The following is a 22,614-nucleotide window of genomic DNA, read 5'->3' as shown; positions in this document are numbered from 1 at the left end:
AGGCATGAAAAATTATGATATCCTTCCAAACCCTGAAATACCTTGGCTTTCCAAAAAGAATCAAGTGTTGCTAGCTGTAAAGAAAGTCATGAATGACAATGTCAAGTGCCAATTGGACAATAAAGCAAAAGTGATTAGAACAGTTGAAAGAAAGGAAACATGGAAGGGAACTCACAGGGAAATAAATTCCAAATAAGAGAGAGAGAGAGAGAGAGAGAGAGAGAGAGAGAGAGAGAGAGAGAGAGAGAGAGAGGGAGAGGGAGAGGGAGAGGGAGAGAGAGAGAGAGAGAGAGAGAGAGAGAGAGAGGAGCATTAATTTGTAAACCAAGAATATTAGCCAACTTCCTACCAGTTGCTTCTTCAACACTGCAATAAAACTACAGAAAAACTTTTGGGAATCATACAAATTGCATGCCAGAAGCTACTTAACGAACAGTTGTGTTGTTACGCGCTACTGGGAAGGAAGTCAGAAACCTAGTACACAGGTTAAAAAATAAAAATGCTTCGTATAGATGAAGTGCTCAAAGAATGCACAGATAACAAAAATGGCTCAAAACAGTTCAGGCACCATTCTTGAGTACACCAGGCAAGTCTGAGTTTTGCCAGTAGGTATACAGTAAGGGTGAGACTGAAAATATAGAAAACTGATCTATCACTCTTACTGTTGTTTTCTAAGATAATAGAAATGATCATGAAAGATAGCTTTATCAAATACCTCGCTAAAGAAATCACAATTTGGATAGAGATAAGGCACTAGTAAAGCAGCAGCAGCAGTAGTAGAATTCAATTCAATTCATCATAATCAGTGGTTCCAGGGCACATGGGTACTGTGGGGAATGAAAGGACTGATGTACCAATCAGAGATAAGTGCCGTGATCCTCAGTTACTTCAGTTTGGTGTACCCCTGCATGTTATTACCTCGCTGTTGAGGTACAAGAGTCAGGTGTCATTAAGGATTTAATAATCAAGTACTACACCAGTTACATTTTTTCTCATGTATAGCATGGTGCACTTTAGGAATTTATTCCCGTTATTAAGTGCAACTATTTACATTGGTCAGCATGTGTGTTCTTCTGTCTCTCTCTCTTGCTCCGCGGTCATATTTCCTCAACTGCACAACTACCAGCATAGGAGTCCCGCAGGGAAGTACGTTCAACCCAGGTCTATTTTTCCATCTTCACAGAACGTGTTATGCATGGAGAAAAAATACTGACTGTTGACAACAACACTCATGATGTGGTAAAAGATGTTTGTGTGTGTATGTTTGGAGCTTATGGGTGCTCAATGCCGAGGTTATTAACGCCCTTACACATATTAAAAGAAATTAATGTGGGTAAAATGACTAAAATTGAAATGACACAGTAAGGAGGAAAGCTATAAAATGTCACTCATTCATCACTCCCACCTCACTTGTGCTGGCCCGCACGCTCTCTCCATCTCACAGGCCTTAAGACAACAGAGAAGGGTGAAAGCTGCGAGCCAGTCATCCTGTTAACACATTAAGAAATTTTACCTAAAACTTTTTTGGAAACACCTTGGATGCATCATGTAAGCTTTAAACTCTAATCACATTTGTTTCAGTATCATTAAAATAGAGGACAGATCTGCCGCTGCCCTCTGGTCCAAAAATAAAACACAGCCTAGCAAAATGTAGCGCACAGTGAGCTATACACCACTAACAACACACATTGGAGGATCCTTTCACTGGAGCAAGAAGCCATGCATCAGAGGACTGTGGCCTATGTGAAGACGAGGAAGGAGGATCTTGCCCTGTCCTCGTGACTGAAATGAGGTACACCACAGCTGCTTAGTGGGTTTTACAAGATGGAGGTTTTTATGTCACTCGCCTTTCCATTGATACCTGACTCTGTACAACAGTGAACAGTATTGCTAGTGCCCTGCTTGACACAGTCAAGTTTTTTTAAATAACTGGGTGTAACGTTGCAAAGCAATGTGATTATGGAATCACCAAGTGAGAACTGCGATAGGGTACGCGAATGGTCAGCTCCAGTTTATTGGGAGAATTTTAGGAAAGAGTGGTTCACCTGTAAAGGAGACCACATATAGGGCACTGTTGTGACCTATTTTTGAATATTATTTGGCATTTGGGATCCGTACCTGCTCAGATTGAAGGAAGATATCGAAACAGTTATGAGTTGGGCTGGTAGATTTGTTACTGGTAGGTTCAAACAACACCTAAGTATTACAGAGATGCTTCAGGAACTCAAATGGGAATCCTCTGAGGGATTTTCGAGTAACAATTCGAGACAATAAAGAAACATAAGATTGCAACTTCAGATAAACCTGCTCAAATACACATCCTCAAAAAGAATTATTGTGCAGTAAAAGATAATATAGGGCCTAAGTGAAATGTAATGAGTTTAGCAATTTATGTCAACGTTCAAAGCTAATGTGTACTGCGAATTTTTTTGGTTAAATGGTAGGTTATAAATTAGTGCACTGTGTCTCATATTTTTATTGCCCTGGTTTTTCTACGCAGTTATTAATTTTTCTGTGCTATACTGTATGTTATGTATACTTATCACTTATGTATATATCTAAATGTATTTAGTTGTTATGCATCTATCCGACAAAACCTATATGACAACCATTATTTTGCATTCAAGTCTGCCAGCTTTTCCAACTAAGAATGAAACTTTGACCTTCAAACCTAGCTTCCATGTCGGGCTATCATACAAATCAGTTTGTCACTCAGATTTAAAGAGATGAGTGGAGGGTGCAGGAGGAAGTGCTTGTCCAGTACCATGTTGTAGCCCTAAAATGCATACAAGATATGACAACTGATATCTGTAACATTACATGAGGAGACCATGAACCTATTACTCTGCCAAAATTAAGCAGGTTAATTATTTAACTTATATCTATTTATTTAAAAAAATAAAAGTGAAATGAAAGCAAAAAGTAGATCTAAGAAGAGTTTTGGGCATCGGTCTCATTACATTGCTCTACAGCAGCAATCATTACACAACATTAAAAAAATATACCGGCTAAATTAAACTATACCAAATTAAAAATAAGTTGTCCATTCTGAATGCAGCAGCTGCTAGCATCAATACGAAAAAAAGATCCCCAGGATAAAAGGATATATTTTAATTTCAATTTCTTATATAGTAGCAAATTTTTACCTCCAAGAATTATTTTAATTTTATTCCTGTATTACACTGGAATGAACACCATTTACATTACACACAAAATGTATAGTTTCGTGGGTAGCACTACATGTAATTCAGACAGACTTAACTTTTTTTCTTTTTAATGCAGGTTTACAGTTGATCTGTCTTTGCACGCCTACCCTTACAAACTCAAGATGCCAATATCAAACATTAATTGTGTTTTGACCATTTAAAACACGGTATAGTGTCACAACACTTATCACTAAATACACCTCTTTATTATCCGGTTCTGGTAAAGCACAAAGTTTTAGTAGTTCCATGGGCAGACTTTCTTTTCTCAGATATGAGGAAGTCTTGCCTTAAGTTCTGACAAATCATTAAATACGTAATTCGTCAACACTCCATCTTTTTGCAACCGCTTAATCAACAATTCGTCTTTGTTTTTCTTTAACAATGCACACTTCCACTGAGCTTTCGTTGCCCCTTGGTAGTCAGTTTCAATCTTGTCTCCGATATGCAGTGCGCAGGTTGGGCTAACATTACTATCAATTTTCATGGCTAAGTCAAGAGCTTTCTCAAAAATTTTCGTAGAAGGTTTTTCAATACCAGCTTCATAAGATGTTAAGACAAAATTAAAATATTTATTTAAATCCAAAGAGTTCAGCACACAGTGGAGCCTTTCGTCGTAGTTTGATATAATACCGAGAATTGTATTTGTTTGCTGAAGGTATGACAACAGATCTTGGGCGCCATCTGCGACATTATACTGTTCTCCGTCTTTGTATGCGGTTATGAGATACTCAGCAACTGAGTCATATTTGGTTCTGCTATACTGACTATTTGTTGCCTTCTCAAGGACTTCTACAACTAGTTGGTTCCACCATTTTTTCCAGCCTATACCCGTTTGCTGGCCGAAATTTGGATGGAGACTGCTCTGCTTCTCATATTCCGATAGAAATACAGATGCAATATTGGAAGGCTGCGCCTTGATACCAAAAAGAGATGCTGCTTCCGAATAAAATGTTGGTGGTGGGGTTCGAAAATTAAGGAGCGTACCAATAACGTCGAAAGTCACTAAACGGAACCGATGCATTGCACGCCCAACATACACTTCTACGAAGAACAGCTGATCGCAGAATTGTTTTTTCAGCATACAGGTGGCTTTTTTTTGTTCTGTGGGCTCAATGACCTTGGTCAAAGAGCTCAACACTAAGTTAACGACAGTCTGCTTGACGCCACTGTCTCTGGAAGAATGCGTTGTTGGATTGATGTAAAATCAAATATTTGTCAATGCTTACAAAGAAGAGTTGTGTTATATCATCAATTAACATAACCATACACAAATATTGTATGAAGGCCAATTCACACACTGGATGTCACGTCACATCACTTTACGCCACGTCGCTCCATGTCACGTCACATCAGGGTGTATTGAGATCTGTGCCTGCAGAGAGCGGGGAAACAAAGTCAACATTGCTGAATTGTGTTGCTGCGAACAACGATCAGGTTCATTCGCCTTCGGTACATCGTATTATACGTTCAGATTTATGAGGGAGTAATACATCAGTCGTCTAAATCAGAGAAATCTTACTTCACGTTTTGAGGTCGTGTCCACTGCCCCATAGCAAATGTGGTTGTGACGGAGGGAGATGAAAACACTGACGCAGCTTTGTGAAGACATCAAGTACAATTTTTCGCAAAACGATGATTGTCTAACGACGATATCATCGAAAATGGTTGCAGTAATTGCTATTTATTGCGATTTGGACTACATTACAAGTAAAAATTTAACACACAAAAAATAAGCTTCAAACTCAAACCGAAATCATTATATTTTTTTACACAACTGCTTGTATCCCATATATTTTTTAAATGTGTACAATGCACGTATATGGGTATGTTTCACTGCAGTTCAATGTAAATCACTATGTGTAAAAAAGAATTACTGCTAGGAAACACTAACGCAAAAGAATGACGTAAAAATTGTCAGTATGTTACCATATTTTTAGGCATCAACAGTCATTATGAGTTTCAACTAATTCGTCCGACATTACAGTGGGAGAACGCATTATGATCCACTGAACAAGGCAACAATTACCAATCTTCTGTGAATAACTCGACTGAATGCCGACCGATAACGTCGAAAACCACCAATATCTTGATAGGTAACCTCCCTTTCATTTTAAGGCATTTTCCAACTCGTGCCTTTAAACTGACGTGGCTATACTTGTCGAACTATTGAAGTTTTTGACGAATTTACGTGGCTGCATTCTCGCAAGTAGTTAGAGCATACAGCATGCTGGGCAAAGCTTAACTTCTCCTTGCACAACGTGTTGAACATTATAGTCTGAATATATCATAGGCTAAATCAGGGCATCCCAATCTTTTCAGCTGGTGGACCCTTTCTTCAATCGAAAACCCATGGCGGACCCATAGTCAGTCAAGAGCACAATAACTTTAAATTTCAGAGCAAAACCCGTGGGAACTGAAAGCTTCTGAATGCAAGTTCCCTGTTCCCAATGACCCCCCCCCCCCCCCCCCCAAAGTATCAATACTCTTTAGTTTAGAGATGAATGAAAACATTTTCGAAGATTGACTTATGAAATAGGTAGTGCACTGACAAAACAAGTTTAACATTTAATGATGCCTGGGGCCGCATACGTGCCAGCGAGCGCTGTGATTGGTCAACAAAGCTCACTCTGCGCATGCGTGAAAGGTATCACCACATCTGCCACCGTGAGCCGGCGCACAAACGACCCCCGTATTGTTGCGAAACAGTCGATCAGAGAAGCCACATTCTCCAGCACTAAACTGTGTATGTGTTCTCACTTACAAACCGCAAAGGCTGCTTGGGAATGCCACCTGAAGTAAAAGTACACATATTTTTCACACGAAAAAACTAGTAATGAATTTGATTTTCAGATTTTTATTCAATAATTTTACTCATTATTTTACACTTTTTGGTGAAGGGTGGCTGCAGACCCCCTAGAAAGAACCAGCGGACTCCTAAGGGGTCCACGGACCACACGTTGGGAAGCCCTGGGCTAGATACTCCTAGTAAAAAAAGCTAGGGAGTACTAATTTAGTATGTATGCAACTGATATGTCGACAAACCAAGTCCTTAAAACCAAGAAAGATTATTACTTTACTGTTTTTCAAAGTCTGCAACTTAACACCATCTGCTACCTGAGTCAATGTTGAAACCATTTGATTGTAAATTGAGAGTGATAGGTTCAAGGCTTTTATCCACCTTCACTTCCCTGTGAAGTCATACTCCTGAAGCTGCCACACACAGTTGCGTATGCTGAAGGGGGTTACTGTCTATTGCTTCATGCACAAGCGACTCAGTGGTTGTTATCTTGAATGTTTTATTTGCTTTCCTACATAGTTTGTAACCTGTGCACAAATTAATTCCATCAGATTATACTGACATTGATATGTGTGTAATCGCAAAACTGTGTGACCACACTCATATGCAAGAAAGTCAGATTTGTACATCTTGTCATGTGACTTTTATGAATCAAAGAGCTGCAGGAGTTCAGCATGAGTCTGGCTTATATTGTCTGGAATATTTATATTTTTCAGCCAGAGTACAATATCCCTTTTCTTGGTGCTTGTACTTTGTCTTTTCTCTGTAACAGCTGCATTATAATTTGTATGATAATTACAATGACCGACTTCGAAGCAAGGTATAGCAAGAATCGCTCATTGAAACACTTCTTGAGAGTGACAGCGTTCATTTCCTAATGGTAGTCATTACTGTTTCTCTTACACCTAAATACAAGTTTACTCTCAGGAACCCAATCAGAAGAGCCAAAATGCAGAATAAGTATATGCAAGCTTTTTCCTATGGTAACATTAAAGCTACTAACACTATCGCTCATTTTCCAACAGGTATTCATGGAATTATCACATTAACTCATGTTTCATCATGGTTATACACTGTAGAGCTACCTCCTTCTCTTGTATCATGCATCTTTATAAGGGACGTGGTTCGTGCTGCGTCTACGTCACTTCTTTCAATCAAAAACTCCCTTCTTAATGTATTTGAAACCAATACCTTTTAAAATTCTTTGCATTGATGAGGCGCAACATCTCAAACATGGAGCTCTTTAAAATATCGTTGTCAAAACCATCTATTTGTGTTACAGGTTACTTACGAGTTCATTGGTTTCCAGGAGACATGAAAACAAATTTTTCCTGAGGTTTCTACAGCTCTGACACTTTTGTTTATTGTTATTCTCTGTAGAGATCTCTTGCCGACGTGGGTTCTGCAGTTTCTTCTTGAGTCTTTAAAATGGCAAAGATAGAAGTCTCGCTTTCAGATTAACATTTGAAAAAGTTATAAATGTAGGACATGAACCACCTCAACTACTTGTGAAGCGTCTATATGTACATAATTACTCTGCAGTTCACAATTAAGTGACTGGCAGATGGTTCATGGAACCACTATCAAGCAATTCCACTCTCAAACAGCGTGTGGGAAGAATGGGCACTTTAATTTTTCTGTGTGAGCCCCAATTTCTCTTATTTTAGTATGGTGATCATTCCTCTGTATGTAGGTGAGTGCCAACTAAGTATTTTCATAGTTTGAGGAGAAAGCTGTCGACTGAAATTTCATGAGAAGATCCTGCCACAACGAATAACGCCTTTGTTTTGATGACTGCCACCTCAATTCGCACATCATATCCGTGGCAGTCTGTCTCCTATTTCGCGACAATACAAAACGAGCTCTACTTCTTTGAACTTTTTCGGTCAATGCTATCTGCTGTGGATTTCACATTGGACAGCAATACTTCAGAAGAGGGCAGAAAAGCATGGCGTAAATAGTCTCTTTAGTAGATGTATGTTGCATTTTCTAAGTGTTCTACCAATAAATCGCAGTCTTTGGTTTGCTTTCCACACAACATTATGAATGTGATCACTGCAATTTAAGTTATTCATAATTGTAATCCCTAAGTATTTAGTAGAATTTAAAGCCTTTAGATTTGTGTCCTTTATCCTGTAAACCGAAATTTAGCGGATTCCTTTTACTCACGTGGATGACTTCAGACTTTCCATTATTTAGAGTCAATTGCCATTTTTCTGCCATACAGACATCTTGCCTAAATCGTTTTGTAATTTGCTTTAATCATCTGAGACTTCATAAGGCTGTAAATCATCTAAAAACACTCTAAGAGGGCTGCTCATTTTTCTCCTAAATCGTTTATTAGATCAGGAACAGCAGAAGGCCTACAACACTTCCTTGAAAACGCCAGATATCTTTTCTGATTTACTCGATGATTTTCCGTCAATTACTATGTATTGTGACCTCTCTGACACGAAATCCGAACCCAGTCGCACAACTAAGATCCACAACTAGGCATACAATTTAATTAACGTTGCTTGTCAGGAGCTTCACGTTTATTGCTGTCACCTGACTTATTCATTTGGAAATCACAATAAAACGTTTGCAGATACATATTCACTGCAGTATTGCCATAAGAAAGTAATATCGACGACTGAATGAATAATTTGGTCGCTCTTTGAATGAAACTGTATTGTCACAAGCTGAAAGCAAGACGCTGTATTGTATTTGTCGTGTTTAGAAGCCAACATTCGGTGGGTTTTCTATTATATGTTAAACTGTATGAATATATGCTGTTTCTAACCATCAGCACACGGAATGTATAGAGAACAAATCGTTATTCGTACGATTTGTTGTAATAAAATGACGGGAAAAGTTATACTAGTGTTTGAAGAATTTTGGTATTTAGTTATTTTCTCGTTATAACTTGCATGTTATGAGAAAAATCTGTTTTAAGGCATGGATCCATTGAAGACAGTTCATGAAAACCTGTCATTCTTCTTATAATCTGTTAGAATTAAACATCAATAACATTTGGGCAAATGAAGCTTTCAGCATATTGTAATGTAAGATACGAGATTAGTGGAGGCAGATCATTAGCATAGCATCGTTAGTTAAACCATCATAATCCAGAATGGAGATGTGGATTGATAGCGAGTTTGAATCCTGCTGCATTCTACATTTTTCCCCAGTTTCGCCTTTTCTGAAACGTTATGGTAGTTTCCTATGAAATTAACAGTATTAACTTCTCTACTATTTGATTTTATGTAAATGTAAGTGTGCTCTCTGTCAAGAAAGAGGTTGATTGATTTTGTGAACTTTGTAAGGGTGATGTCTTCCTGAGTGGTCATTTTTTTCAGTTTTGTGTTATTACATGTTCTGGGATGTTGAAGTTTTTATTTATCTTCACCACAGACAGAACAACTCAACTAGCATACAGTCAAGAAAGGAAATGTGAGTTTTGATAGAAGTAACGTACAAATTCTATACATGTCCATTTTCGTAAACAAACTGTAAGATTTGCGAGCCAAATGAAGCCAACATCTGCCACTGCATAGTACTGAGAGCGCAAAATCACGTTAAGCAGCTCGTGGCATGTTCCGACAATGATGTGTGTCGTGACGTGGAATATCTCATGTCTGCTGCATGTCAGCATTAGCTGTCTCGTCCCGTGTGCCAAGAGCCTTAGTATCAAACGGTGAAACTGAGTTTATGAGTTAAGACTAATTCACACTGGCTGTCATGGTAGCATCCTGTTATGGCACCATCATGTCAAGGTGCATGCCAAAGAGTTATAGAATAAACAATTGTTTGTATAGGTCGTTCGTCGGTGTATATGATTGTCATGGCACTCTAAGTCCATTAAGTCAAGTGATAACAACTTGTATAACTGCCCTCGGCTGTTTTTTCGCGGGAATCGCCATCTTTGCAAGATGATTTTCAACTGTCCTTGTGCATGAGATACACATACACAATACGGCAGCTTATACATGTGAATGCTGGAGTACACATTTCTATGAAAATGACATTTATTGGTCTGAAATGGTTTGCGACTTGTACATTAGAGGAGATAGAGAGAAGTGCAACACAATGCAAGAAAGAGAAGCATGTGGGTCTGAAAAATGTCATGATGTGGTGCAGCAAGGGGCTTGAGGAAGAGAAATCTGCATTTTATAAATATTTTAACAAGTCGAAGCACCAGTTTTTTACATTTGTTATGTCAAACTGCAGCCGCAATTACTAAAAGGAATGCAGTGCTATGAGCTGTCATCATATACTGTGAAAAATTATTTTCTTTAATGTTACAGTTGATTACAAGTCCAGTGCAAATTTTTGTGTAATAGTAATATCTTTCTTAGTACCTGTTCCTTTAAGATTTATAGGTTTTCTTTAAATCCTGTGTGTGGCTTTTAATAGTCCAAGTATGTTATGTGTGATGGGTTTAGATAGTGAAACCACATGAATATGGACCACAGATTCTGGCAAATCTGTTTCACACACAGTGAAGGGAGCTACTTAACAATAACTGGGCCTGACACAAAGACATATTTAAACAAACAATTATAATACATTACTTGATGTATGACTGATTTTACTTAATTCCTTTGACGTTTATGGGGGCAAGGGCAGCCAGGAGAACTCGCCATCCAGCTCTGCCCTTGGCCATTTCCCTTAATTCCGCTCAGATCTTGCCAACTCTCCTTGCTACCTCTTCTGCCATCCTCTTCCATGTACCTCTAGGACTGCCTCTGTTCCTTGTTCCTTGGGGATTCCATTCAAATTAATCCACTTTCACACCAGTATCATTTTTGTCAGACTTTCTAAGAACAGGATCACTAGCACTAGAATTTAAATTAAAAATTACAGTTAAATCTGTTTTCCACATAATTTCTTCATGATTTTTTAAAAAGCTACCAAACATTGCTGATGGAGAAACTTTTTCAGTTTCTTTACTCTTTATTTTACCATTATAAATAATCTTCTTCCATATAAATTTAGTCAGGACATGAAGTTAAATTAAGTAAAACTGATGAAGAAATAAAAGAATGCTCTCTATTCATGATAAAACATTATTTTCTTTTGTTACAGTTACAAAATCAAATAGTTTTGGAGTATAATAATCAGTTAAATTCTTATTAGATTTTCCATCATATGTAGCGTAAACCGATCTATCAGTCTGAACGATTTTAAATTTCATATATAACTGAACACGTTTCGGATAAACCCAACAACCTCCAATATTTATATTAATTTCTATATTTCTACTAGGAATATTTAAATTATCTTTACTTTTTTCAATAACAGGAAAGGAATAAAATTAACAGATTTCAACTTTGTTCATTGATAATGATAAAAGTTGTATAAAAATTTAATAAAAACATCCTATTAAAAATTTATAATCCCCAACCATTATCATTGAGGTCCATACCTATTTCTCGTTTTCTGTACATTATTTCTCTAACTGCTGCCGCTGCTAATTTTCAACATTGAAGCATCTTCAACATACATTCTTTCTTTTGTCGTTAATTGAAGTTCTTTATCTGCTTCATATCTTCTTTCTAAATCTATATTACCTCTGTATGCAGTATTATCTTTTTTACATGCTTCATCTGATGGATTTATTCCATTATCATCCCTAGCAAATCTTTCTTCTCATTTTGTTCCTGGATCAAAATAATTATAACTAAGAATATGTATTTCAAAAGGTAATTTATTAATTAAAATATTAACTAATCCTGTTTCAAATTTTTCCGATTTCCAAAATGTGAGAGATAAATTATTAAAAAATTCGATTGAATAGGTTATTCCTTTTGGATTATTAATAATAAAATCACTGAATTTATTTGGTAAAATCTTTGTTAGGCTAACTTTTTCATTATAATTTTTATTTACAGCTAATTCTGCTCTGTGAATTATTGCTAATGTAACGATTCGGTTGGTTTTTATGTGTTTCTATGAAGCCTTCACCAGTGTTTGCATCTTCACTTGAATTTAAATCTACTAATAATTTTTTTTGAAAAACATACAGCTCTAAGCAAGCCACAATCCTGGACCTGTCATGATTGTCGAACCAGACTAATACTGATCCTAAAAATATTTCGCAGGATGTAGTGAATCTTTAAAGATGTGATAATCCATACAACTACCATACCCAACACACGGCAGATAATACTTCAAACTGTTTAAAGCCCATTATCACCAAACATAACATCAAGTTTAATATGACTGCTATGATGACAGAGAATGCTTCAAACATCAAATTATTTGGTTCTAATAAGATTACGAATATCCCAGTTATGTGGTTGCCCTCTGAGCAAATATGCAGAAAGACGAACTGGTCAAATTTTGTTTATAAGTCATAATGGTGATAGGTTTCCCCTTATGAGATACATACAGTGTCATGTTGATTGTAAACGAAATCTATAGGTGATTTCAGGAGGTAAAAAATTAATTTCCCTTATGTTGTAGTTTTTATATCATGTTTTGTTTTCAATAAAATTATGATAAAATGAAAAGAATGGGTTCTATTTCAAATATTGCTCAACTTGATAAAAATATTCAGAATTTTGTTGTGATAGTTTCAGTTTTTATGAAATATAGGACTCTCCGGATATATATATAATGGAAAATTACTAATTTTCTTTCTGTGTTATTCCAAAACATTAAAATAAGGTAAAAATACAGATTCAACGACCTTGACTCAGAAGTGTGAGGCACTTCCTTTCATTTGTTTTAGTAAGTGAACGGTGAGCCATGAAAAAATGCCAGTTCAGTCCAGCAATGAATACTTGTGAGCTAAGTCCTGAAAAGAACGGTTTTGCTTATTTCTATTTAGGCCACGGCATAGTAATGTTGCCGAGGAGCTGGCAGATTTACTTGTGGTGCAGAATCTACTTAATATTTAATGTTTCACTCTGACTCAGTTATTGTCATCCAGCACCAATAGAGGGTACTTTCAGACTGTGTGCTGTTCTCCAGGGGCAAATTTGTTTTTTTTTTTACCCCGTAATTCAGTGCAGATTCATGACATGTTGATCATGACCCATCAGAAAACGTCATAAATTGATCATCTGTTTGATGTCTGGGAAGAAGCCGTAGATTACTCTTCACTTTTTGGCGCCATTCCACGGTTGTTGCCAGAGGATGCTCTGATTTCTTACTTCTTTATGGTCTGTGGCCCGAATATCTGTAAGATGCTGAAGTTGATAACAGTCTTTCGTCTTCAACCAGCACGTAATTGCTTTCTTCCGTATTTGTAGGTCAAGTGGGTGTATTCTAAGCATCACTTGAAGTGCCTCCACAGAAACGGTGCCAAATATCCAGATAATCTGGGGAGCACTCCTTGCTCTATTATCTTTATTATTTCTGCTGGCATTACTAGTGGCAGCCAATGCATCCAGACACCTGAAAAATAGCCCACAATAGCAGTTAAAATCACCTTGGCAGTACAGTCATATTGCTTGTGATGCCAGCTTACAATTGCATCTGGCCAAGTGTTGCATCACTGTTCATCTACTTGTATCCACTTCTTTTAGAGAGCTGAAATTGAGTCGCTGGTCTATAAATATAACTCTGTATCAGGACTGAGTTCTTTTTATGGACATGTTACTAAAACACACTAGTAACCCCCAGCACATAGCACATATTTGAATGTATAGTGCCTGTTCCTTCGAAAGAACAGACACCACACAGATCCAGTAGCTGTGACATGCTATATGTAAATTAAGGGGGGATCACTGCGATCAGCTGCAGCAGGACATTAAGCTGATTCAGGTTAGCACATAGTTTCTGGGGTAATTATGTCAGGAGGAGGAGTTGGTCCAAACTGGTTTCGAAGGGCAAAAGAGCCTGTATGTGATACCTGCTTTGGTGCCTCTTTGTTGCTGCCTTGGTAATGACACAGAGGATGTAGCATTTGTCTGACGAATTTGGGAATGTTCAGTGCTGTGACACACTCTGGTCTGCAATGAATCAGATGTTGTTAAAGTAATGGCATGATGGTTAGCACACTTTTGATATCAAATTGATATTCAAATTAATTAAATAGTCACAGCTGATTGATTTATGGCCTTAACCTGTTGTCCTGCTACTTGGTTTTTCAAATAACCCCTCCCCCTCAATTTAATCTATTGCTCAGTTAATTGATTTATGACCCCAGGGATAATCTGTCCTTCGGAGAAACCCCCCACCTACCTTCAACTCCACCTCCCCACTCCTCTGGGAAATCCTCAAGCCCTCCCCTCTCGTCCCACACTCCCCCTCTCCAGTGTGAGTTAACGAGCATTTCACTCTCATTTAAGGATATGGCCAAAAGAGCTAGCCTTCAGGAATTGTGAAACGAATCCTGTCGACCAGGACCAGGTGCCACAAAGAAAGCAGATTCACCACGAGATGGGGAAACTCATAGATGTCTGTTGTCTTTTGAGGCCTAAGCGCTGTAGTGTGCGAGTGAGTCAGACGAGAACCTACATCATAGGAAAACCCAGTAGAAGCCGTTTGTGGCCGACGAGAACTAGCAGTGTTAAATATGGCGGACCTAAGATCAGCTATAAAGTGAAACATTTATGGAAACTACATAATTCTGTAGTAATTCAGGGAATGAAGCCACAGTAATTTTAATCTAGCGTCCTTCATAGATTTTTATGGTGACCCCATAAAACTTGAACATTGACCATATCTCTAATAGTTTAGGATTTACTGTTTAACTGAAATTAACAAGTTTTGTAACAGATACTTGAATACTAAAATCTAAACGCTTTGGTCGGTTTTATAGATCAACATTTCATATAGAAGCGCATCATTAAAATAACAAATGTTGTAAATATCTACTCTGTAACTTTATTTGTTTAAATAATATAGTAAATTTAAATTATCAGTATTTTCAGTTAAGCATCAGCTGATCATTTCCTCCACACAAAACACATTGAACGATGACAGCATGAGACCTTATTGAATCATTAGGATATCGAATTTTTTTTAAGTTTAGTGCATAATAGTTACTTTTGTTCTTTATTTATTTATCGGAAAGCACATGGGTGCAAGGCTACTGGCTATGACATTCAAAGTTAAGAAGGAAATTGTATTGGTTTTAGGTACAAGAATTTAAGGTTTATTAAATAATGGATATTATTGTTACTTTATTTAGAACATTAAAGTGGTCAAGCTTTGATTATTTAAATATGTTAAAATATAAAATAATGTAGAATAAGCTATAGCCAACCACATCGACGGCCTCAGGAAAGATAACTGCCCTAGTCTGTTGAGTGAACACGTTCGGTGTGCGGGAAAATGTGGTAGGAGACAGGCAGAGAGACAGTGGTGGTAGAGACGTAGAAGCGGATGGTTGGTCCTTAGGTAGCTAGGAAGTGAAATGACATAGAAAATTTCGCGTTGTGTGGTACCGAGGGACTTTCTCTCTGAGCGGTGAGCAGCCGCGCGCCTGGTGTGAACTCTTAACTTCTCGCATAGTTAACGAGGTAGAGTATTGGACCTGTAATTCACGATGAGATTGTGAATGATCGAACTGTGTCAAATGGGTATGCGCTCCAGTATAACAGTAACTTTAAATACGACCACTTTCGCTATTAGTTTCCTTTCTGAATAAACATTATTCTAACAATATAGCAATTTTGTGGCCTACATCATTTACAGGTCGTTAATTTAGTTCCCGACATTATTATTACCATTATTATACATTGTCTTAACTTTGTATTTCGCAAACTTTCCATTAGCCAGACAATTTAACTGAAGGGTCACAAGCGTCTAATTTAGGGCGTGTAATGCGACGCATGTGGTCTTTGGGAGGTTAGCTCGCAATTGGTGGCTCGTCTGGGATAGGAATTTGGAAAATGTTAGTGAGGGACAAGAATCGTGCAAAGTGTTGGAACACGAATGGATTTTGGAAAGTGTTAGTTGTGGAGTATGAAATCTGGAAAGTTTAGAATTGGACCTGAATTCTGCAAAGTATTTCCAAAACTATTATCTGAACTTTGATAGGCAGGACCCCTCGCAAAAATTAAATGTGAGATCGGTTCAGGGCTGAATATTAGGTTTCTTTAATAGTTGTGAAATTACAACTGTAATTCTCACAGTTAACGACATTCTGTGACCTAGGTCCCAAGTCTGTGGCAGTTTGTGTGGGGGCTCTGAGCTACCAATTTTGTAACAGTTGTGTGCACCGTGTTTTAGCAGTGGTTAGGAATCATGAAAAAGTAACGTGGACAAAGAGGCGACACTGAATGCACGTGGCTCCAGCCAGCAGCGGCACTTCAATGACGATTCATCGCGCAGCGGCGGTTGCAGTATCGCAGCAGAGGCAACGAGATCTTCAGCATTGGCTTTAACTGCAACATCGGCAGCAATACCATGGCAGAAGGATTCAGCACGTCAGTGCTAAGTACCTGCGCTGATAGCGAGATTACGTATGGTTCTGTAGTTCAATCGCCAATAGTAGACGTCGCTAATATTGAGCAGTCGGCCAGTTTGTGTGGGTCAGAAAATACCAGAGAGCTGCTTAGCCCATAGTCGTAGCACGAGAGCGTGATCGGCTGTGAATTTAGTAGGGCAAATAGTCCGATATCAGGCAAGGGAGATGAATTTGGGGGAGACATGATGTCGCAATTAATGCAAATGATAAGAGGACTGGGACCCAAAACTGATTCTGTTGAAACTGATATGGATGAAGTAAATTTAAAAATTGATTCGGTTAAATCCGAAATACCTTCAGCTGTGAAAGACGAAGTAGGTAAAATGGCTAGTGGAATCGAGGGATTGATAGACGAAAAATTAAAAACCATTCAGAATGAAATGAGCCAAATTTCTAATGAAGTTGGGGTACTTGACTCTAAGGTAGATGGGGCAGAGGAAAATTTCAGTTATAAGGTGGAGAAGTAACAGGCAGATCTGGGAGGCAATGTAAGAAATTGTATGAGTAGGCAAGAGCTCTAATGGCTGAGACGACAGAGGCTATTAGCAACTTATTCGTTTGAATAGGTAAAGGGGAGAAAGAAGTAGATAAAATAAAGGAACAAGTAGAATCTGGCATTAAAACTGAAAATAGTGAAGTTAAAAAGCAAACCAATGAAATAAGAAACCGAACTGAATTCCTTAGCTGCACATCAAACCTCTACAGTGATCAGTGTTCCGTGGATGAACTCGGGATCACTCAAATGTTTTGGAGACGACGGAAAATATCACCCAGCAAATTTTCTAGTGGTGTGCAGGGATGGTTTTATAAGGGGAATGTGCGACGAGACGAAGATAAAATTCGTGAAAAGACAGTTGGAAGGTGAGCTGCAGTCGTGGGCAAATATACATAGTGATACATTCACTGCCTACGAAATATTTGAAAGCAGTTTCCTGAACAAGTTCTGGAGTGAAGTGAAGCAAACGTGACTCCAAAATGAGTTTCTGAACGGGACAACATTTAAATACATGAACGGGTAGATGCGAGATTTTTATAAACATGAACTTGCGAGGTTAATGCATCTGAAACGTCCATTGGGAGTGCTTACTGAAATTACGACTTTGAAAAGGCGATTACCGGAAAATTTGCAGTGGGATCTAGTGCACAGCCCTAGCAACTCAACAGTCGAAATTTTGGACTTTGTAGAAAAATTAGAACGGGCGTTGAAATTTAAACCACGAAGTAAGCAGACAAATAGTTTTCAGAGCGGAAATCATAATTACGGTCTGGGTAACTGCTATGAAAGACATCTAGGAAGTTATCAACGGAACACAAACAACAGTTTTGATAAAGGAAACGGTAACAGGAACAAATCCAATGATAAATTCGTGAGAAATGCTCTCTTCTTTTTCAAAATATTTCAAATACCTTGTTAAATTTTTGTTAAATGGTTTTGGGATAAGCTGCCAAAAAGAAAGAAAATACAGAAAAACAAAATAAAAGAAAATGAATAGAAAATCCAAATAATAAAAGATAAAAACTAAATAAGAACAACTAAGACCTGCGTCCAAGTGGCGGGACACGGGGAACGGTGCGACTGGATGCAAGAACTGGTGTGGGGGTTCAAGCCACATCAGGGCCCACACGCCTCTCTTAGCAGCTAAGTGGTCAATAAAGACCCACCGTAAGCTATTAGTTGGTGGGTTGTAAAATAAGGGCGGCAAATGAAAATAAAAATCACACGAATTTTCCAGTCTTGATATACAGCATTTGAATCCACATGGGTTCCAAGAGTAAGAAATTTCCTCTGCCAAGTCACAGACCCCTGTTAATTCTCTGAGAATCTCATCACATTCTGACAGCACTGTTCCATTAATTAGAAGGCTGTATAGTTCCCAGTCCATCACTAAGTAGAGAGCTATCACAATGAGAAAAAATAGATACTGACATACAAGAGGAAATTCACAATAATGCAGAGCATACGTTGACTGCACAAAGAAATACAGAAACATAATACCTACAATTCATCAGTGTCGAATCATGGTCTATAAATATCACCCTGTACATGTCCTGATCTCCTGCATTGTATTCCTATGATTAGAAATGCCTTAGACATATGGCAGTGTAATGGCGCCAGAGACTTCGCTGACATCACAGTCTCTGTCTTTCTCGCTCTCTTCTCGTTATTTTTATACCATCCAATGGAGTCAGACTACAAACTATAATAGCTCACTAACGCCACTTGGTGGAGAACTGAATAAGATATTACTCAACTTCTCTCTTTTGATAACTCAAAAACAAATAATGTCTGTGTATTAACATCAAGCATATGTGCTGATCCTATTAAATATGCATACATTGGTCCATTGGAGCAGGTGGTCAGCGATTGAATTCGCTTGCACAGAACTGTGTAACGTTTTGTCGCCTGTACTGTAGGAGGACCATATCCCACAAACAATCAATCACAAGTGCTCCTGTGTTTTTCTCTAATAAGCTGTTTGATACAATGTTTTTATGCTGTGGCACATCCAAGCTGGGCATGACTGTAGCTTTGTACACCATAATACATCTTATTTTTCCACCGTGACTTTGACATCTGCGTCAAGTGCCAAACTGGCATTAACACGCTTTTATCCATTGGGTCTCACAGAAAGCTGGACATGGCATGTTGTAAGATAAGTTGCTTCCACAAAACACAGCACAGTTCAAATAAAAGACAGAGGCAGTGTTTCTTATTGACAAAAATGTGGAAGACATCACAACTAATGGAAACTGGAGCAATTTGCAGCATTGTGGAGTGTCTCCAAGCATCTCTGAAAAGGTGACAAACTCTATATTTAAACTCATGCTCGCATTAATGGGATAGCAGACCTCGGTGTTTGTTTTCAAAGAGACCAAGAGCATTGATTCCTATTATTGGTGGGGTATATTGAACAAAAGTATATGATCACTGTTTTGGTGTTCTAGGTGGTGCTCATCATGACTGATAAATCTTTGGACACTGCAATTTTCATTTTTATGGCTTACAAAGCATAACTGCATGCAGAAAAGACGTACTCTGCAGGACTTACACCCATGGAGCACAGATAATATCGACTATTAGTTATCAATCAAACCAGTGGAGGAATGTAATGAATTCATACACCCAGGCGAGCATGTAAGTACCCTCATTCATCCACATTTTTGTTGTATTTACCTCAGTTTTCATTTTTTCCATTAATTTTCGTAATTTTACCAGGTTTCCCATACCTTAAACACTTACTCGACTTCCAGCCACCACTCTCGACGACTTGTCATGTCAACAAAATGTCTAATCACATCGATCTCGTCATGCTATCAGCCAATGACATTGCAGTACGATTCTCAATTTCTGTGTCAATGCTAAACCACCCTGCTCCAATACCTTGCGAAGGCTATATACATGTGGACACGTCGTGAACCCTGTTACACTGTGTACACAATATAATGAAAATACTGTTTATTAGTGTAGCAGTAGAGAGGAGGTGCAAAAACTACTTTACTTGGCCACAATACTTTCTAAATTCGGTAACATTTTATTATTATTGGGCATCTCTCCATATGTAGAGGGGAGTCTCAAAGTATTCTCGCACTAGTAGATCCTGAGCAAAACTCTAGATGGTCTCTCTATGCATCTTGCAACTGTTCCTGTGTCTTTAACCAACTCCGTGCCCGTCCCCTCAACACTGTCAGCGATTTAATTTGGAACTGTCCTGGAATAGGAGAGCACTATATCCGCTACATTCGAGGTCTCTTTAAGAAACAGAATGAGGTAAGTTCCACATAATCAATAAACTTCGATATTATGCTTTCAAGAAGAGCATAACACATGTTCCAGATTTGCACAACCGACCAGCTCCTATGATACAGGCTGATATTCTTACTTCAATACTGCAATTATCATTCTGTGAAGTCTGTTCTGTACCAATCTCACTCACATCACTCATGCAATTACACACGATGCTTCCATGATAAGGAGTGTAGCACTCCTAATTGGTGGATACTAAATATGAGCCTGATACCTTTTAGAGTATTGTGGTGACATAACAGACGATTAAGAAGAAGGAATGTATGATTTATGCATAATGGAGCTCTAGATTGAAGGAGTTTGGACATTTTATGTAAAGCACTTGTGCTATCAATTCAGCAGAATTGTTATATGGTTTGGATTCCATACCAAGAAGGTACTGAGAAGAGGGAAATGATAGTAGGACATAAGCATAGATTCCTAAAAACACAAATCTGCGTTTAAGCACGCTATAATGTTAAAACAGCGTGGTTTCTTGTATATTAGTCCTGTGGGATGAAATGCTGTTGATACTCCAATGCAGGAAATACAGGGTGTCCAGAAACTAAGTATCTGTTTTGTAGAAATAGTGGTGGTACTTGCAATGTTTGCTGTGGTATCAGTTTATTAGTGATGAATCATGGGCACAAAACCGATAGAAAACCTATTTTTGCACTCTCCTTTGGGCAAACGAAGATGTATGCGAAGTACTCCATTTCCCTGCCACATCTTGGACATAAAACGAGTCTTCAGTTTCGTAACTGCAGTGATTCCAAGTTAGTGATAGGGGTTTGTGACATACTGCTGTCCCTGTGTGTACATTTGCTTGACATATGTCTTGTGTGGAAGAGATTGCATTCTGCTCACAGAGTTAGAGCAGCATGATGGTAATTTCGCATGTTAAACACTGCAGTTATATGTTTGTCTACTTCCTCAGAAGACGTCGTTGTTTCATGCATTTTCTGTTGCTAGCAATTATTTTATACAACTGATGCGAACATAGCATAATTTCCGAATCGTAATCAGATATGAACACTTGGTTATTTATACCTCCGGACAGCTATGTAATTAATAACGTTGTGTTTTAGTGAATGGCAACTGTGATACATTTCTGAATAGATCTTTAGGAGAGGGAATGAATTAACGAATAAAAAAAACAGGTTGACATTTAAAAAAGTCATACCGATGTTCATATCTTTGTTAAAAAAAAAAAAACAAAGCTACAACGAAGCCAATCATGCTGATTGATGTCCCCTGACGGCTAAAGAACATTTGCTTGAAACATTTTCTAATTTGCATCTGGACAAACTATTATTTACGGTGGTCAAAATATAAGGGACACTCTGTATAATGCATGGATCACAAATAATCTATGCTTCTTTTCGTTTGGTGTAGAAGTTAGTATTTTTATCATCGTAAAGTTTCTCACCATAGTGAGTGAAATAGAAAATCTGCAGGGTTAATATATACTTTGTGTTCGAGATATATTTCCTGGATTGGAGTATTGACAGCGTTTCATTCCACATAACTAATACACTCCTGGAAATTGAAATAAGAACACCGTGAATTCATTGTCCCAGGAAGGGAAAACTTTATTGACACATTCCTGGGGTCAGATACATCACATGATCACACTGACAGAACCACAGGTACATCGACACAGGCAACAGAGCATGCACAATGTCGGCACTAGTACAGTGTATATCCACCTTTCGCAGCAATGCAGGCTGCTGTCCTCCCATGGAGACGATCGTAGAGATGCTGGATGTAGTCCTGTGGAACGGCTTGCCATGCCATTTCCACTTGGAGCCTCAGTTGGACCAGCGTTCGTGCTGAACGTCCAGACCGCGTTAGACGACGCTTCATCCAGTCCCAAACATGCTCAATGGGGGACAGATCCGGAGATCTTGCTCGCCAGGGTAGTTGACTTACACCTTCTAGAGCACGTTGGGTGGCACGGGATACATGCTGACGTGCATTGTCCAGTTGGAACAGCAAGTTCCCTTGCCGGTCTAGGAATGGTAGAACGATGGGTTCGATGACGGCTTGGATGTACTGTGCACTATTCAGTGTCCCCTCGACGATCACCAGAGGTGTACGGCCAGTGTAGGAGATCGCTCCCCACACCATGATGCCGGGTGTTGGCCCTGTGTGCCTCGGTCGTATGCAGTCCTGATTGTGGCGCTCACCTGCACGGCGCCAAACACGCATACGACCATCATTGGCACCAAGGCAGAAACGACTCTCATCGCTGAAGACGACACGTCTCCATTCGTCCCTCCATTCACGCCTGTCGCGACACCACTGGAGGCGGACTGCACGATGTTGGGGCGTGAGCGGAAGACGGCCTAACGGTGTGCGGGACCGTAGCCCAGCTTCATGGAGACGGTTGCGAATGGTCCTCGCCGATACCCCAGGAGCA

The 22,614-nt window shown here is 38.7% G+C and overlaps 1 protein-coding gene and 1 long non-coding RNA gene across 2 annotated transcripts in view; one reads left to right on the top strand and one right to left on the bottom strand.

Moving 5' to 3' along the window:
• Nucleotides 1–1,605: 1,605 nt before the first annotated feature.
• LOC126354965 (uncharacterized) overlaps nt 1,606–22,614 on the top strand; it is a 95,680-nt gene continuing 74,671 nt past the window's right edge. The window contains exons 1-2 of the long non-coding RNA XR_007565423.1: nt 1,606–1,792; nt 19,355–19,544. This is a non-coding gene — a long non-coding RNA (uncharacterized LOC126354965). The remainder of the gene's footprint in view (nt 1,793–19,354; nt 19,545–22,614) is intronic.
• On the bottom strand, nt 2,906–4,388 carry LOC126354963 (rhythmically expressed gene 2 protein-like). The gene has a single exon (XM_050005048.1). It carries the CDS (start codon nt 4,285–4,287, stop codon nt 3,472–3,474), a length of 816 nt encoding a protein of 271 aa, XP_049861005.1. The 5' UTR covers nt 4,288–4,388; the 3' UTR covers nt 2,906–3,471.

The sequence above is a fragment of the Schistocerca gregaria genome, chromosome 3 (assembly GCF_023897955.1).
Source record: "Schistocerca gregaria isolate iqSchGreg1 chromosome 3, iqSchGreg1.2, whole genome shotgun sequence".
In the NCBI taxonomy this organism is placed as follows: Eukaryota; Metazoa; Arthropoda; class Insecta; order Orthoptera; family Acrididae; genus Schistocerca; species Schistocerca gregaria.
Note: the sequence above shows the minus strand (reverse complement) of the source record. Positions and strands in the feature narration are given on the sequence as shown.

Bases quoted from the DNA above. Each gene is read 5' to 3' on its own strand.
- LOC126354963 (XM_050005048.1), bottom strand. From the start codon at position 4,287: ATGCTGAAAAAACAATTCTGCGATCAGCTGTTCTTCGTAGAAGTGTAT.